This window comes from Suncus etruscus, chromosome 6 (assembly GCF_024139225.1).
Source record: "Suncus etruscus isolate mSunEtr1 chromosome 6, mSunEtr1.pri.cur, whole genome shotgun sequence".
In the NCBI taxonomy this organism is placed as follows: domain Eukaryota; kingdom Metazoa; phylum Chordata; class Mammalia; order Eulipotyphla; family Soricidae; genus Suncus; species Suncus etruscus.
The window spans coordinates 72,697,187-72,715,094 of NC_064853.1; the positions used below are offsets into that span (position 1 = coordinate 72,697,187).

The 17,908-nt window shown below is 41.4% G+C and overlaps 2 protein-coding genes across 3 annotated transcripts in view; both read left to right on the forward strand.

Annotated features, from left to right (window-relative positions):
* Nucleotides 1–17,908, forward strand: part of SNX5 (sorting nexin 5) — a 1,173,556-nt gene that overhangs the window by 763,829 nt on the left and 391,819 nt on the right. The gene's annotated exons all lie outside the window — the stretch shown is intronic.
* Nucleotides 1–17,908, forward strand: part of DZANK1 (double zinc ribbon and ankyrin repeat domains 1) — a 79,917-nt gene that overhangs the window by 2,565 nt on the left and 59,444 nt on the right. Inside the window, exon 3 of the mRNA XM_049774379.1 lies at nucleotides 17,288–17,402. Within this exon, the coding sequence (XP_049630336.1) occupies nucleotides 17,288–17,402 (115 nt within the window). The remainder of the gene's footprint in view (nucleotides 1–17,287; nucleotides 17,403–17,908) is intronic.

Genomic DNA, 17,908 nt, shown 5'->3' on the forward strand with positions numbered 1-17,908 from the left:
TTTATGTATTAGGTATAATATGCAAATGATAAGAGTATCGATTTTACTTCTACCATCATCACTGCTCCTATGACTGTTCTAATCTTGTCTTTTCCTCCCAGCTAATGTTATGTACATTAAAGTAAATTTAAGTTGTAATTCTTTTTTTTTTTTTTTTATTTTTTTCTGGTTTTTTTTGTTTTTGTGTTTGGGCCACAACTGGTGGTGCTTAGGGGTTACTCCAGGCTCTGCACTCAGAAATTACTTTTTACCAACTTGGGGTGATCATATAAGATGCCAGGGATTAAACCATGACCAGCCATGTGCTAAACAAACACCCTACCCACTCTGTCCCCCTAAATTTGAATTTTTTTTTTTTTGGTGTTTGGGTCACACCTGGTAGAGTTCAGAAGTTCCTCCTGGCTCTATGCTCAGAAATCGCTCCTGGCAGGGTTGGGGAGACCATATGGGATGCTGGGATTCGAACCACCATCCTTCTGCATGCAAGGCAAATGCCTTACCTCTATGCTATCTCTCTGGCCCTAAATTTGAATTCTGAACGGAATTATAGGAAGAAAGAACATTTGTTGAATTTAGGACAAATAAAGAGATTAATCTGGATTTTTAAAAAAGAATTTGTGTGTGTGTGTGTGTGTGTGTGTGGTTTTTGGGTCACACCCGCCAGTGCTCAGGGGTTATTTCTGGCACCAGGCTCAGAAATTGCTCCTGGCAGGCACGGGGGACCATATGGGATGCCGGGATTCGAACTGATGACCTCCTGCATGAAAGCAAATGCCTTACCTCCATGTTATCTCTCAGGCCCCTAAAAAGAATTATTTTTAGTAAATCATTTTTGCATTTGTCAGAATATAGGCTTTCAGAGTTTTATTTTGTATTGCCTTCATTGGTTTTCAAAACTATTTTCTTTTCCTTTAACTGTGTTGTAGTTCCATTATTCTTTATCCTTTTTCCTTAAAAATTATTTTTCCCACATTTTAAAATATAGAAAAATAACTTAATTTTAATTTTTTTTCCTTTGGAGTCAGCTTGTTTTATTCCAAGGCCCTACCTACCATATGCTTTTCCTCACATGGCTTCTATGCTAAACTCTTTCTTCCAAGCAACTTCTTGTCTGCTCCTCCTCCTCTAGCTCTCTGACTCTTTTTCTACCTTCCCTTCTCCCAGCCACTTTCTTTTCTTTCTTCAAAATAGCTTGCCCAACTCCTGAAGGTGGAATTAACATCAACGGGAAGCTCAGGCAAGGGTCTTGGGCAAAGAGATACTCCACACTATACAAAACATTAAATTCATCATGATAAGGGGCATAAAATTATGGAAAAATCAGGAAAGGGACCAGAGCATAGTACAGTGGGTACTTTTCATAAGGCTGACCCAGATTCAGCCCCCCAGAACGCTGAAGGTCCCTAGAACCAACCAGGAGCCATTCCTGAGTACAAAGCCAGAGTAATCCTTGAACACTGCCAGATATAATCCCCACCCCCCAAAAGAGATCAAGAAAAGCTAAAGGTACTACTTTCCAACTAAATTTGACACATACCAATTTTACAAATAGTATGAAAGAACAAAAAATTACCAACATATAATATAAAAAGGTTGTGGCAAAAACAACTTCAGTGCAGGCAAAAAGAAACCAAGAGGAACCAAGAAGAAACACTGAACACTAAACTAAAAACTAAAACAAAAACAGAAAACATAAGAGTTATAAAAGGATTCCATGGGAATCAATGAATTATAATTCATGATTGTAAATAGCTAATATTTGCAAATACCATTTTATGCATTATTACAAAAATACATATGTGCTCAGATCTCCTTCTCTCTTCTGGGCATTTGTCTATTCCACATTTCCATGGGTGCACAAGACTTTATGCACTATTCCATAATATTAGTCCTACAGCCCAGCACCAGCTAGCCATAAGAAGGGTCTGCCCCTTTAAGTAAAACCTAATTGTGATTGGCTGGCTGAATCTATAGCAACCCCCAACCCTCCCAAGACTCTTGTGGAGAGTGGTGGGCAGTTAGAAGAGCCAGTTGGAGCAATCAGATTGAACTGCTTCTACCCATGCCTAAGGCTTTTATCCCTGGTTAGTACAGACTTTCAGCTGTATCCTTTTATGTTACATCATATACCTGTTACTTTTACCATATACCTGACCCTCAATCTGACCTTACCCTGGTCACAAACCCATCTCTCTCTCTCTTTATCTCTCTTTCTCTCTCTTTTTCTTTCTTTCTCTCCCCCATCTCTCTTTTTCTTTCTTTCTCTCCCCCTCTCTCTCTTTCTTTCTCTCTCTCTCTCCCCCTCTCCCTCACTCCCTCTCTCCCTCTCCTCTCCTCTCCGCCTCTAGATGCTATGAACTTCCGTTTGCCTAAAGATCTTTATAGTGTGATCTATTAAGAAAATCCATTACAACACCTATTCATTGCTTTGACAGGGAGGTTTCTTAGCATCACATCTTTTTTTTCCTGCTTACCTATATTTATTGCAGTGCTATTTACAAAGCCCAGAATCTGGAAACAACCCAGATGCCTAACAAAAAATAAGTGGCTAAAGAAACTGTGGTACATATACACAGTGGAATACTATGCAGCTGTCAGAAGAGATGAGGTCATAAAATTTTCCTATACATGAATGGATATGGGATCTATTATGAGTGAATTAAGTTAGAAGGAGAGAGATAGACATGTAATAGTCTCATTCATCTATGAAATTTAAGAAAAGTAAACAACATTATTGTTATACACAGAGATAATAGAGATGAGTGTTGGAAGGTTGGGTCCACGACATGAAGCTTGCCACAAAGAGTGGTGAGTTAAGTTGGAGAAATGACTTCACTGGCAATTACCATGGCGATGGTATTAAGTGAGAGACATAGAATGCTTGTCTTGAATGTAGGCATGGAGTGGGGCAGGAGAGAGACGGAAGGCATTGGTGGTGAGAATGTTGCAACTTATTTTTTTTTAATTTTTATTTAAGCACCATGATTACAAGCATGATTGTGGTTGAGTTTCAGTCATAAACAGAACAGCCCCCTTCACCAGTGCAGCATTTCCATCACCATTGCCCCCTCCCACCTGCCCCACCCCTCCCTGTATTTTTTTACAGTTGCTTTATTAGAAGTATGCATAAGTATATCACATTTTTATACATACAGATATATCGAATGCATACAATTTGTGAGAATAAATGGACATGAGACCAATTGGGATCAAATCTAGTCATTGAGATATATAGGTCATCTACTCTACAAATTGAACCACATCCTTAGCCTCCTCCTCTTGTCTACTTTCTTCTCTTCTTTTTCTTCTTCCTTCTCTTCTTCCTCCCCTTTTTCTACTTATTCTTCTTCCCCTTCTTACTATTCTTTGCCCTCTCCTTCCTCCTCTTCTTTTTCAGAAGAAAGGGATGAATCCTTTTTATCTTCCCCCTCTTCTTCTTACTATTTTTCACAATATTATTCTTACTCCTCTCCGCCTTGTTCTTATTCTTCTTTGTCTTATTTTTTTTACTCTTCCTCTTCACCTTATTCTTCTTAAAATTCTTCTTCCTCCTCTTCCTGTTCTCACTCTTCCTCCAACTCCTCTTATTCTTGTTCTGGGTTTCTGGGACTTCATTGATTCCTATGCTGTTTCTTTTGAGTTTATCAGAGACTTCTATTTTCATCAGTTCACATTCTTTGAGTAGTTTAGACATTGTCTGATCATTTGCTTTAAAGTTCTCTTCCAATCTCTTCTGTTGTATGGAGTTGTTCTGCATCTCATCCTCTGGCTCACTGACCCTGTTTGCACCTGCCGTTACTCCAGTGAAGAGGTTTTCCATTGAGGTTTTCAATTGATAAGCCGAGTTATTCGGACCTGTTATTTCAGTGTGAAAATTTCTAATTTCAGTTGTCAAATTCTGTTGATGCTTATTTGTGCTCCATTCAAGTCTATCGATGCTTTTTTTGCACTCCCTGAACATCTTCCATAATTCTACTCTAAACATCTTATTTGAGAGGATACCTAACTGTTTGGTACTTTTCAGATTATCACAGCAGCCATCTTGATTCTTTAAACATGGGATTGTACTGCAAAATTTCCCCATTATTTGTTGTAGGTTACTTTTTACAATGTGGAGAAGTGGTTGTAGGTTGTAGGTTACTTTTTACAATGTGGAGAAGTGGGGTTCAGGGGTTAAAAGATAAGCAAGGCCCTGGAGCGGCCCTCAGGTGTGGGTCCTGGAGAGACTATGTTGCTTGGTGTCTTTGGGTTACTTCCTGCAGAAAGAAGGCAGAGAGCAGGGCAGCAGTCCTTTATAATGGCTCTAGGTGCCCAATCACACGACAGGAATCGGCCCCACATTAGTTGGGTGGGGGACATCTTACTGGGTCCTGGAGAGATTATGATCCTTGGTGTCTCTGGGTTGCTTCCCACAGAAAGAAGGTAGAGAGCAGGGCAACAGTCCTTTATAATGGCTCCCGGTGCCCATCTTACTGGGTGTGGGTCCTGGAGAGATTATGTTGCTTGGTGTCTCTGGGTTGTTTCCCGCAGAAAGATGCTAATTTTAATTTTTGAAGAAAACATTTTACAAGAAAATTTGCACAGCCAAATGAGTTTGGTCATATTTTTTTGGCAAAACTTTTATTTCTTTTTGTTAGTTTGTTTTTAGTTTTTTGGGGGGGCTTGGGGTGACACCTGGTGGCACTCAGGGATTACTCCTGGCTCTGTGCTCAGAAATCGCTCCTGGCAGGTACGGGGGACCATATGGGATGCCGGAATTCTAACCACCATCTGTCCTGGATTGGCTGCATGCAAGGCAAACACCCTACCACAGTGCTATTGCTTTAGTCCCTTTTATTTTATTTTTAAATTAAAAAGTAAAATTAATTGAATCACCATGAAACACAGTTACAAAGTTTTTCATGATTATGTTTCAGTCATTCAGTGTTCCAGCACCCATATCTTCATTAAGTACACAATTTCTGCCACCAATGTCCCTAGCCCCCCACCTGTCTTTATGGCAGACATTGTCTCTATCTTTGTTTGTCTGTCTCTTTCTGTCTCTGTCTCTATTTCTGTCTATCTGTGTCTGTTACTCTGTCTTCCTTCCTTTTTTCTTTTAGGAAAAATTATTTTCCTATTCTTTGCAATATTGTTATTGAAGGATTACCATATATACTGTATATACTCAAGTATTAGCTGACCCAAGTATAAGCTGGCCTTCCCCCCAATTTTACCCCCAAAACTGGGAAAACTTAGTGACTCAAGTATAAGCCGAGGTGGAAACTACAGCAGACACTGATAAATTTCAACAATAAAAATATATACAAAAACAATTACAATAATTGAGGAATCAGTAGGTTAAATGTTTTTTAATATTTACTGCTAAAGAAAAACTGTAAACTATCAACAATAACTTTAAAACTTTAAATAAAGTGCAGAAAATCATACCTTTATAGGTAATCAAGCTAAATCACAAAGGTTAAAATCCTTCAAAACCAAATTCATCATCATCATCATCATCATCATCTGTATGTCCAAACAGAGCTTCAACTGTTTCTGATGTGAGGGTATCAGCATAGACATTGTCGTCATCATTGAGTTCACAGATATCGTCATCACTACTGTCAATCTCATACAAAACACACAATATTGTGGGTTAAATAATTCAGTGGCATACAGTTCAGTTCAGCCGCCTACCTCTTCAGCTTAGCCTCAACTTGTGGACTGAACTGAAGCACCACCCCCTCCAGCAGAAGGCAGAAGCCAAGTTTTTCCAGCAAAAATTTGTGCCGAAAAAAACAAACTTGGCTTATACTTGAGTATATACAGTATTTCTTGACTTCCTTTCAGCGCCCAGTTCTTGTCCAGAGTAATTCTTTCTGACTATCATTGTTGTAGTGGTCCCTTCTCTGCCCTAACTGCACTTCCTTCCTTCTCTTCCCCTGCAAGCTACCTATTGTGGACCAGTCATCTTGACCTTTCTTTCTGTTGTCTTTGGATATTACCATACTGGAGTTTTTTTCTATCTGTCTGAATCTGAGGTCTATAAACTTGCCTGGCTTCTTTATTTGAGGAATTATTTCAAATTATTATGACCATATATGAATTATGATGATGATGATGATGATCATTAGTTTTGGGGACATACCTAAAGATGCTAAGGACTTACTCCTAGCTCTGTGCTCAGACATCACTCTGGAAAGAGTACATGTGTGTAGTGTTAAATAATTAAGGATGGTGCTGGATGGCGATGGATGGAGGTGGATTTCTCTGTCTGCCATCCCATGCAGCCGGCGGGTTCCAGGCCCAGGTAATCGGCGTAATTAAGACTCACTCACAGGCAGGCATTAGGAACCATCAGCTTTATTCATGCCCTAGCCACCACGTGTGTGTGGCCTACTCATAACCTTTCAAGCATACAGCCATTCTAGGCTTGCCCTGCGTCTTATCCTCTTTCAGCCATCTCCTCAGAGCGCCCAGCAGGGCCAAAAGGCAAAGCCCTTTAATCCCCTGGCTTCCGGGTTTATTTACCTATTCCAAGACCCCTCCCAGGAATGGGCCGGGTCTTGCAGGTAAAGTCACACCTATTATCCGGTTCCCAAGACCCCTCCCAGAAATGGGTGGGTCTCAGATAAGTACCCTACACATGTGAGTATCTGTTTCCCTCGTACTATCTCCTGGCCTCCAGATTAGTTTCCTTAAAAGCCTCCCTTGTGGTCAGGAACTTTCTCTCTCAGATATCATTGCTTTGTGGTGTTTTGGCAATAAACTTCTATGACATTCCCTTTGCTAGTGACCTTATTTTTTGGTCAAGAAAAATCAAGTAGTCTAAGATAAAAGCTGCTTTGAACTGAACATAGAATAGATCATCTGGAGAGTTCAAGTCCCCTGACATAATTGTGTTTCTACCTTCAATGCTCAGTGGACTCCTTAATTTTTCAATAATGGTTGGTGAAACAAAGCAATTTTTTGGACAAATTGGTAACACGTCCTTTTGGTTGTGGCATCTTTCTGCGGCCCCTCAGAATATAAATATGTACTTTAAGAATTATGTTAGGGGGTTGGAGCGATAGCACAGTGGGTAGGGTGTTTGCTTTGCATATGGCCCCCAGATTCAATACCTGACATCCTATTATGGTCCCCAAGCCTGCTAGGCATAATCTCTGTGGGCAGAGCCAGGAGTAACCTCTGAGTCCCACTGGGTGTGGCTTAAAAACAAACAAACAAAAAAAGAATTGTGTTTGTATGGAGAAAAGATGCAGATTCCATCTCTGTAGGTAATGAGAAAGGCTCAGATCACTGCTGTAAGGCAGTACCTGGCAGTGGAAGGCAATGGTGCTTGTTGACCCATTCATCTGGTATTTAATTCCTCTTCTATTGCTCATTCTTTATATAATCCTCATTAATTTGTGTGACCTTCTGATTCCTGTTTTATTCTTTGTTCCATGTGATTAATTTATTTGGCAGTCCCGAGAAGCTTAGAGGTAATACATTTAATATTCACTTGGCACAGCACTTACGGTAGTTGCTACGTTGGTTTTTATTAAAATTCTTAACTAAAGACTGAAAATTGCTGTGTGTGACCCAACTCAAAGGCTTGACTCCTATTTGAAAAGTTTATGCCTGAATGAACAAGAGGTTTCTGCTCAACCTGTTCGTGTTTCTCAACTAGAGGTTCTCAGACGGGTAGAATTTGGCCTCCCAGGGACATTTGATAATGTCTAGAAACACTTTTTGGTTTTCACAACTGGGAGTGGGAGTGTGCTAGTGGCATATGGAGGGTGGAGGTCAGAAGTGTGGCTAAACTTTTGAAAAGCTCAGAATAGTTACCCTGCACCAAAGAATAGTTCGCTTTGAAAGTTCAGTAGTTTTTATAGATTGAGAAATCTGACCTAGACTAAGTTGTAGAATTCTTACAGATTGTTTCATAACTCCCCATACAACTGTGCAAGTAATTCTTGTGTTTTATTTTTATTTATTTAAACACCTTGATTACATACATGATTGTGTTTGGGTTTCAGTCATAAAAGGAACACCACCCATCACCAGTGCAACATTCCCATCACCCAAGTCCCAAATCTCCCTCCTCCCCACCCAACCCCCGCCTGTACCCTAAACAGGCTCTACATTTCCCTCATACATTCTCAATATTAGGACAGTTCAAAATGTAGTTATTTCTCTAACTGAACTCATCACTCTATGTGGTGAGCTTCATGTCCTGAGCTGGACCTTCCAGCCCTTTTCTCTTTTGTGTCTGAGATTATTATTGCAAGAATGTCTTTCATTTTTCTTAAAGCCCATAGATGAGTGAGACCATTCTGCGTCTTTCTCTCTCTCTCTCTGACTTACTTCACTCAGCATAATAGATTCTGTGTACATCCATGTATTGGAAAATTTCATGACTTCATCTCTCCTGACAGCTGCATAGTATTCCATTGTGTATATGTACCACAGTTTCTTCAGCCACTCATCTGTTGAAGGGCATCTTGGTTGTTTCCAGAGTCTGGCTATTGTAAAGAGTGCTGCAATGAATATAGGAGTAAGGAAGGGTTTTTTGTATTGTATTTTTGTGTTCTTAGGGTATATTCCTAGGAGAGGTATAGCTGGATCGTATGGAAGCTCAATTTCCAGTTTGTGGAGGAATCTCCATATTGCTTTCCATAAAGGTTGTACTAGACGGCATTCCCACCAGCAGTGAAAAAGAGTTCCTTTCTCTCCACATCCCCGCCAGCACTGCTTGTTCTCCTTCTTTGTGATGTGTGCCATTCTCTGTGGTGTGAGGTGGTACCTCATAGTAGTTTTGATTTGCATCTCCCTGACGATTAGTGATGTTGAGCATTTCTTCATGTGTCTTTTGGCCATTTGCCTTTCTTCTTTGTCAAAGTGTCTGTTCATTTCTTCTCCCCATTTTTTGATGGGATTAGATGTTTTTTTTCTTGTAAATTTCTGTCAGTACCTTGTAAATTTTGGATATTAGCCCTTTATCTGATGTGTATTGGGTGAATAGATTCTCCCACTCAGTGGGTGGCTCTTGTATCCTGGGCACTATTTCCTTTGAGATGCAGAAGCTTCTCAGCTTAATATAGTCCCATCTGTTTATCTCTGCTTTCACTTGCTTGGAGAGTGCTGTCTCCTCCTTGAAGATGCCTTTAGTCTCAATGTCCTGGAGAGTTTTGCCTACATGTTGTTCTATATACCTTATGGTTTTGTGTCTGATATCAAGGTCTTTAATCCATTTGGATTTTACCTTTGTATATGATGTTAGCTGGGGGTCTGAGTTCGCTTTTTTGCAAGTGGCTAACCAGTTGTGCCAACACCACTTGTTGAAGAGGCTTTCCTTGCTCCATTTAGGATTTTTTTGCTCCTTTATCAAAAATTAGGTGTTTGTATGTCTGAGGAACATTTTCTGAGTATTCAAGCCTATTCCACTGATCTGAGGGTCTGTCCTTATTCCAATACCATGCTGTTTTTATAACTGTTGCTTTGTAGTAAAGTTTAAAGTTGGGGAAAGTAATGCCTCCCATTTTCCTTTTCCCAAGGATTGCTTTAGCTATTCGAGGTTGTTTGTTGTTCCAAATGAATTTCAGAAGTATTTGATCCACTTCTTTGAAGAATGTCATGGGTATCTTTAGAGGGATAGCGTTAAATCTGTACAATGCTTTGGGGAGTATTGCCATTTTAATGATGTTGATCCTGCCAATCCATGAGCAGGGTATGTGTTTCCATTTCCGCGTGTCCTCTCTTATTTCTTGGAGCAGTGTTTTGTAGTTTTCTTTGTATAGATCTTTCACATTTTTAGTCAGGTTGACTCCAAGATATTTGAGTTTGTGTGGCACTAATGTGAATGGGATTGTTCTCTTAATGTCTATTTCTTCCCTATCATTATTAGTGTATAAAAAGGCCATTGATTTTTGTGTGTTAATTTTGTAGCCTGCCACTTTGCTATATGAATCTATTATTTCTAGAAGCTTTTTGGTAGAGTCTTTAGGGTTTTCTAAGTAGAGCATCATGTCATCTGCAAACAGTGAGAGCTTGACTTCTTCCTTTCCTATCTGGATTCCCTTGATATCTTTTTCTTGCCTAATCGCTATAGCAAGTACTTCCAGTGCTATGTTGAATAGGAGTGGTGAGAGAGGACAGCCTTGTCTTGTACCAGAATTTAGAGGAAAGGCTTTTAGTTTTTCTCCATTGAGGATAATATTTGCCACTGGCTTGTGGTAGATGGCTTTAACTATATTGAGAAAGGTTCCTTTTATTCCCATCTTGCTGAGAGTTTTGATCAAGAATGGGTGTTGAACCTTATCAAATGCTTTCTCTGCATCTATTGATATGATCATGTGATTTTTATTTTGTTGTTGTTGATGTTGTGTATTATATTAATAGATTTACGGATGTTAAACCATCCTTGCATTCCTGGGATGAAACCTACTTGATCGTAGTGAATGATCTTCTTGATGAGGCACTGGATCCTGTTTGCCAGGATTTTGTTGAGGATCTTTGCATCTGTGTTCATCAGGGATATTGGTCTGTAATTTTCTTTTTTCGCAGCATCTCTGTCTGGTTTTGGTATTAAGGTGATGTTGGCTTCATAAAAGCTATTTGGGAGTATTCCTGTTTTTTCAATTTCATAAAAGAGCCTGGCCAGGATTGGTAGTAGTTCCTCTTGGAAAGTTTGATAGAATTCATTCGTGAATCCATCAGGGCCTGGGCTTTTGTTTTTGGGTAAATTTTTGATTACAGTTTTAATTTCATCAATAGTGATGGGGGGTGTTTAGATATGCTACATCTTCTTTATTCAACCGTGGAAGGTTATATGAGTTCAAGAATTTATCCATTTCTTCCAGGTTCTCATTTTTAGTGGCATAGAGTTTCTCAAAGTATTCTCTGATTACCCTTTGAATCTCTGCAGTATCTGTAGTGATCTCTCCTTTTTCATTTCTAATACGCGTTATCAAGTTTCTCTCTCTCTTCCTTTCTTTGTTAGTTTTGCCAGTGGTCTATCAATCTTGTTTATTTTTTCGAAGAACCAACTTCTGCTTTCGTTGATCTTTCGGATTGTTCTTTGGGTTTCCACTTCGTTGATTTCTGCTCTCAGCTTTGTTATTTCCTTCTGTCTTCCTATTTTTGGGTCCTTTTGTTGAGTACTTTCTAGTTCTATTAGCTGTGTCATTAAGCTACTCAGGTAAGCTCCTTCTTCCTTCCTGATGTGTGCTTGCAAAGCTATAAATTTTCCTCTCAGTACTGCTTTTGCTGTGTCCCATAAGTTCTGATAGTTTGTGTCTTTATTGTCATTTGTTTCCAGGAACCTTTTGATTTCCTTCTTGATTTCATCTCGGACCCACTGGTTATTGAGTATGAGGCTGTTTAACTTCCAGGTGTTAAATTTTTTCTTCTGTGTCCCTTTGCAATTCACATCTAACTTCAGAGCCTTGTGGTCAGCAAAGGCAGCCTGCAAAATGTCTATCCTCTTGATTTTATGGAGGTATGTTTTATGTGCCAGCATGTAGTCTATCCTGGAGAATGATCCATGTACATTGGAAAAGAATGTGTATCCAGGTTTCTGAGGATAGAGTGTCCTATATATATCTACTAGGCCTCTTTCATCCATTTCTCTTTGCAGGTCTAGTATATTTTTGTTGGGTTTCCATTTGGTTGACCTATCAAGTGTTGACAAGCCTGTGTTGAGGTCCCCCACAATTATTGTGTTATTGATATTGTTTTTCAGATTTGTCAACAATTGTATTAAATACTTTGCTGGCCCCTCATTCGGTGCGTATATGTTTAGGAGAGTGATTTCTTCCTGCTGTACAAATCCCTTGATTAGTATAAAATATCCATCTTTGTCCCTTACAATTTTCCTGAGTATAAAGTTTGTGTCATCTGATATTAGTATGGCCACTCCCGCTTTTTTAAGGGTGTTGTTTGCTTGAATAATTTTCCTCCAGCCTTTGATTTTGAGTCTATGTTTATTCTGACTATTCAGGTGTGTTTCTTGTAGACAGCAGAAGGTTGGATTCAGTTTTTTGATCCATTTCGCCACTCTGTGCCTCTTAACTGGTGCATTTAGTCCATTGACATTGAGAGAAATAATTGTCCTGGGATTTAATGCCATCTTTGTGTCGAAGTTTGGTGTGTCTTTTGGTCTGTCTTGTCTTTAGAGTAGATCTTTCAGTTTTTCTTTTAAGGCTGGTTTTGAGTCTGTAAAGATTTTGAGCTGTTTTTTATCTGTGAAGCCATGTATTCTTCCGTCAAACCTGAAAGTTAGTTTTGCTGGGTGCAATATTCTTGGCGAAGCATTCATTTCATTCAGTTTTGTCACAATATCCCACCACTGCCTTCTGGCCTTTAGTGTTTCTGGTGACAGGTCTGCTGTAAATCTCAAGGATGCTTGCTTGAATGTAATTTCCCCTTTTGATCTTGCTGCTTTCAGTATTCTATCTCTATCGGTGGGATTTGTCATTGTGACTAGGATGTGTCTTGGGGTGGTTTTTCTTGGGTCTCTTTTAGCTGGTACTCTTCGGGCATGCAGGATTTGATCACATATATTCTTTAGCTCTGGTAGTTTCTCTTTAATGATGTTCTTTACCATTGATTCTTCCTGAAGATTTTCTTCTTGGGTCTCTGGGACTCCAATGATTCTGAAGTTGTTTCTGTTGATCTTATCATAGACCTCTATTTTCATCTGTTCCCATTCTTTGACTAATTTTTCCATTGTGTGTTCATTTGTTTTAAGTTTTTTTTCCAATCTCTCCTGTTGTATGGAATTGTTATGTATCTCATCTTCCACAGCACCAAGTCTATTCTCAGCTTCTGATACCCTGTCCCAGAGCTTATCCATTTTGTCATTCACTTCGTTTACTGATTTTTTCAGGCCTGTTATTTGACATGTTATTTCAGTTTGGAGTTTTGTGATTTCTGTCTTCATATTTTCTTGATTTTTATTAGTGTTCTGTTCTATTCTATTCATGGTTTCTTTGAGTTCTTTGAGTATATTCCATATTGCTGCTCTAAAGTCCTTATCTGAGAGATTGATTAGTTGGTTGGTCGTTAACTGGTCATCAGAATTGTCATCTTCATTCTCTATGTCTGATGCTGGCCTGCGTTGTTTCCCCATTGTCACACTTGTATTGTGGGTTTTTCTACGTGTTGTGGTGGTATTCATTGGTTATATGATGCAGGCAACACACTTCTCTGGCTCCGCCCTTTCTGGATGGGCCGACTTGCCTCCAAGGTAGGGGAGTCCTCCGTGGATGAAGCCTCACACAGGATCAAATCTTAGGCCCAAGCACGCAGCAGAGAAGACAGTCTGGAGAGAAATTCTTGCTTCTGTGATCCAGTACAGTTCTTAGTGTGGTTTTTTTTCTTCTTGTGATGGTGTTCTTTTTTTAGAAAGAGCGCACGGCTGCGTAGCGAAGTGGAGCTAAGTGCCTTCTGGAGCCTCTTTTCAGCCCACTCTCAGGAGGTTTACGCAACAGGATAGCAGAGAGACACACACAGGCAGCACTCACAGTTTTTCACAGTCGGGCCCCACTGGTCAGGCGTAGTTTTCACTCGCTCGCTGGGCAGCTTCAGAATGCTGTATTTTTGGGGTTCACTTCCCAGGACTCTGAGGAGAGTCACTGGCTCGCTGGGTAGCTTCCGAATGTAGTTTCTTTGGGGTTCGCTTCCCAGGGCTCTGAGGAGAGCTTCCAGAGTTCAGGAAAGACAGAGAAGGGTAGGACAGGGCTCCCTTCTGGTGCTCAGTTTCCTCAGAAGAAGCACAGCCGGGTGGAGACTCTGCAGGTAGAGCAATCAGCACTCTGCCTGGAGACCCCCACATCCAGCCATTTCTTACTCACTCACTGGCTCGCTGGGTAGCTCCCGAATGTAGTTTCTTTGGGGTTCGCTTCCCAGGGCTCTGAGGAGAGCTTCCAGAGTTCAGGAAAGACAGAGAAGAGTAGGACAGGGCTCCCTTCAGGTGCTCAGTTTCTGGTTCGCTGGGTAGCTTCCAAATGTAGTTTCTTTGGGGTTCGCTTCCCAGGGCTCTGAGGAGAGCTTCCAGAGTTCAGGAAAGACAGAGAAGGGTAGGACAGGGCTCCCTTCTGGTGCTCAGTTCCTCAGAAGAAGCACAGCCCGGTGGAGACTCTGCAGGTAGAGCAATCAGCACTCTGCCTGGAAACCCCCACCTGCAGCCATTTCTCACTCACTCACTGGCTCGCTGGGTAGCTCCCGAATGTAGTTTCTTTGGGGTTCGCTTCCCAGGGCTCTGAGGAGAGCTTCCAGAGTTCAGGAAAGACAGAGAAGGGTAGGACAGGGCTCCCTTCCGGTGCTCAGTTCCTCAGAAGAAGCACAGCCCGGTGGGGATTCTGTAGGTAGAGCAATCAGCACTCTGCCTGGAAACCCCCACCTGCAGCCATTTCTCACTCACTCACTGGCTCGCTGGGTAGCTCCCGAATGTAGTTTCTTTGGGGTTCGCTTCCCAGGGCTCTGAGGAGAGCTTCCAGAGTTCAGGAAAGACAGAGAAGGGTAGGACAGGGCTCCCTTCCGGTGCTCAGTTCCTCAGAAGAAGCACAGCCCGGTGGAGATTCTGCAGGTAGAGCAGTCAGCACTCTGCCTGGAAACCCCCACCTGCAGCCATTTCCGTGTTTTATTTTGTTTTGTGTCACACCTGGCTGTGCTCAAGGCTTACTCCTGGTGGAGCTTAGAGACCAGGTGTCATACTGGAGATTGAATTTAGGTTGGACACTTACCAAACAATTTCCTTCTCCGATGTCTTCTCTCTGGCTATGTGGATCTTTTGTCAAAAGGATACTAATCTTTGTGGGTGTAGACCTATACACATAATTTTTAAATATCAGCTATACCTTATATGGGCATTCCTAAAGTTACATATTTAAAATATTTGATTCTAATCCTAGCAAAGGTTTATGTATTCAAATGAAATTTGGGTTCTGAGTGGAACTTAAAATTCAAACAATTCTTTCTCATGGAATCTATATTGCATCAATGAGGAGTGAGGTTAAGAAGGAATGATGGTAAGATGCCTCAGTAAAGACTGTGGTAGTAGGTGGTCTCTATATAAGGAATCCAACGAACCCTACTTCTTTTTTTTTTCTTTTTTTAAATTTTTTTTGGGTTTTTTTTGGGCCACACTCGTTAGATGCTCAGGGGTTACTCCTGATTAAGCACTCAGAAATTGCCCCTGGCTTGGGGGGACCATATGGGATGCCAGGGATCGAACCGCGGTCCTTCCTTGGCTAGCGCTTGCAAGGCAGACACCTTACCTCTAGCGCCTCCTCGCCGGCCCCCGAACCCCACTTTTTAATGTTCACTTTTTTTGCTATTTCTGGGCCACACCCAGCAGTGATTAGAGGTTACTTCTAGCTCTGCACTCAGGAATCACTTCTTGCAGCCTAAGGGGACCACAGGGGATGCTGGGGCTCCTAGACAGGTTGGCTACCTGTAAGACAAATGCCTTAATCTCTGCTCTCTGTGCTATTGCTCCAGCCTGTCCTTCCTTCCTTCCTTCCTTCCTTCCTTCCTTCCTTCCTTCCTTCCTTCCTTCCTTCCTTCCTTCCTTACTTCCTTCCTTCTTCCTTTCTTCCTTCCTTCCTTCTTTCCTTCCTTCCTTCCTTCCTTCTTCCTTCCTTCCTCCCTCCCTCCCTCCCTCCCTCCTTTCCTCCTTCTCTTCCTTCCTCCCCTCCCTCTCTTCCTCCCTCCTTCCCTCCCTCTCCTCCTTCCTCCCTCCCTCCTTCCCTCCCTCCCTTCCTCTCTTCTTCCCTCCCTCCCTCCTTCCCTCCCTCTCTTCCTCCCTCCCTCTCTTTCTTCTTTCCTCCCTCCCCCTCCCTTCCCCCTCCCTTCTTCCCTCCCTTCCTCCCTCCCTTCCTTCCTTCCTCCCACCCTCCCTCCTTCCTTCCCTCCCTCTCTTCCTTCCTCTCTCCCTTCTTCCTTCCCTCTCTTTCTTCCTCCCTCCCTCTCTCTTCCTTCCCTCCCTCTCTTCCTTCCTCTCTCCCTCCTTCCTTCCTCCCTCCCTCCCTCCCCTTCCTTCCTTCCTTCCTTCCTTCCTTCCTTCCTTCCTTCCTTCCTTCCTTTCTTCCTTCCTTTCTCGCTTAGGGGTCATTTCTGGCTCTGCACTCAGGAATTACTCCAGGTAGTACTCAGGGAACCATATGGTATACTGGAGTTTGAACCCAGGTCAACTGCATGCAAGCAAGCACTATACCCACTCTACTATCCCTCCAACCCCTCAGTGTTTACTTCCTTTTAGAACTCTGTCTTGAATCTGGACTGGCCCTGTTGCTTGCTTTTGATATCTAGAATGGTTCAGAAATGATGTCACAGACTTATAAAGATCTAAAAATCACAAGACATGTTACAGTTTCTGCTTCAGTCCCAAAATGGAAGCACTCAGGGAAGCCTGTCACTCTTTGGTAGTTTCACTTCTGCATTGTGAGGAATCTTCAGGTAATTCAAAGGAGTGGGAGGTAGAGAGTCTGAATAGAAAGACAAACACTGATTGAGAGGGATGTCTGCTGAGCTACCAATGTTGCTAATTATCCCAGTCCAGGCTTTAAATATGAGGGGGATGGACTGCAGAGATAGCACATTTTTGCCTTGCATGTGGCCAACCCAGTGTGGACCAGTTCAATTCCTGGCATCCCATATGGTCCCCTGAGCTTGCCAGGAGCTATTTCTGAGTGCAGAGCAGAGCCAGGAGTGACTCCTGAGCATCCCCAGGTGTGACCCAAAAACCAACCAACCAATCAACCAATCAATCAATCAATAAAACTGCTTTAAAAATAGTAAATATGGGGCCAGAGCGATAACACAATGGTAAGGAATTTGCCTTGCACGTGGCCAACAAGGATGGACCCCATTTTGAATCCTGCCATTCCATATTGTCCCCCGAGCCTGCCAGGAGTGACTTCTTTATGCAGAGCCAGGAATAACCCCTGAGCACCGCTGGTGTGACCCCAAAACAAAACAAAATATGGGGGGAAACCATTTGAAACATTTAATTAAATTGAGATTCTATTTATTTTACCTTCAGACAACATTAAATAGGAACCATATGTGAGGTTAGAGAAGTACTCAGATTAACCTTGTTTACCCACAAATTCATGCTTTGGAGTGATTTATTATTTAGAACAGATGTCCAAAATATGGAAAGGTTAAGGAAAAGTGATAGAAGCCATTTTTGTTTGTGTAGTTTAAAATATAAATTTAATAGCTAAACTGAGTTATTTTAAGAGTCATCAACATTGTTATATCAGCTTTTATTTGGTTTGTATAATAACAAACTTTTACTCTTCAAAATTATTTTCAGAGACTGCAGAGAGAGTGGCATTGTGACAAAAGTATTTCAGGTGGGCCATGAACCACCAAATGCAATTTCTTTGGAAGACAATGTCGAAAGTGTTCTACGAGAGTCTTCAAATCAGGTAAGAACAGAAGCTTTAGTACATTCAGATAGGCACTACATTGTCCATTCTTTCTTAGCAATAATGTGTCTTCTCTTCCACTTAATCATTTCTACCCACAAATCCTTACATCAGCTACTGGTTTCCTACCCTCTGATTAACTCTTCCTTTACTATTAAAAATTCTTGTTTTGTATCACTGCTCAGTGTCTTCAGCAATACTCCCCCATACCTTTTAAAGAAAGCAAAATCTTTAATCTGTTATCTCATGTCCCAGGAAATTAGTGTCCATCCTCAATCATCCTTTCTTTCTCCAGCATATATACCAACCAAACAGAACTGTATTTGCATTGCTGTTACTGCTTCTCCTTTCTTTTGGTCTATCTTCCTCATGCATGGTAAGCTTTATGGTGGCAGAAAACATGGCTGCCATACTCAGTGCTCTGTGGAGGGACCATGAAGGAAACGGTGATAATATGAGTGAGTCTACTGAACAGATGCATTAGACTAATAGGAGTTTTGAGTGGC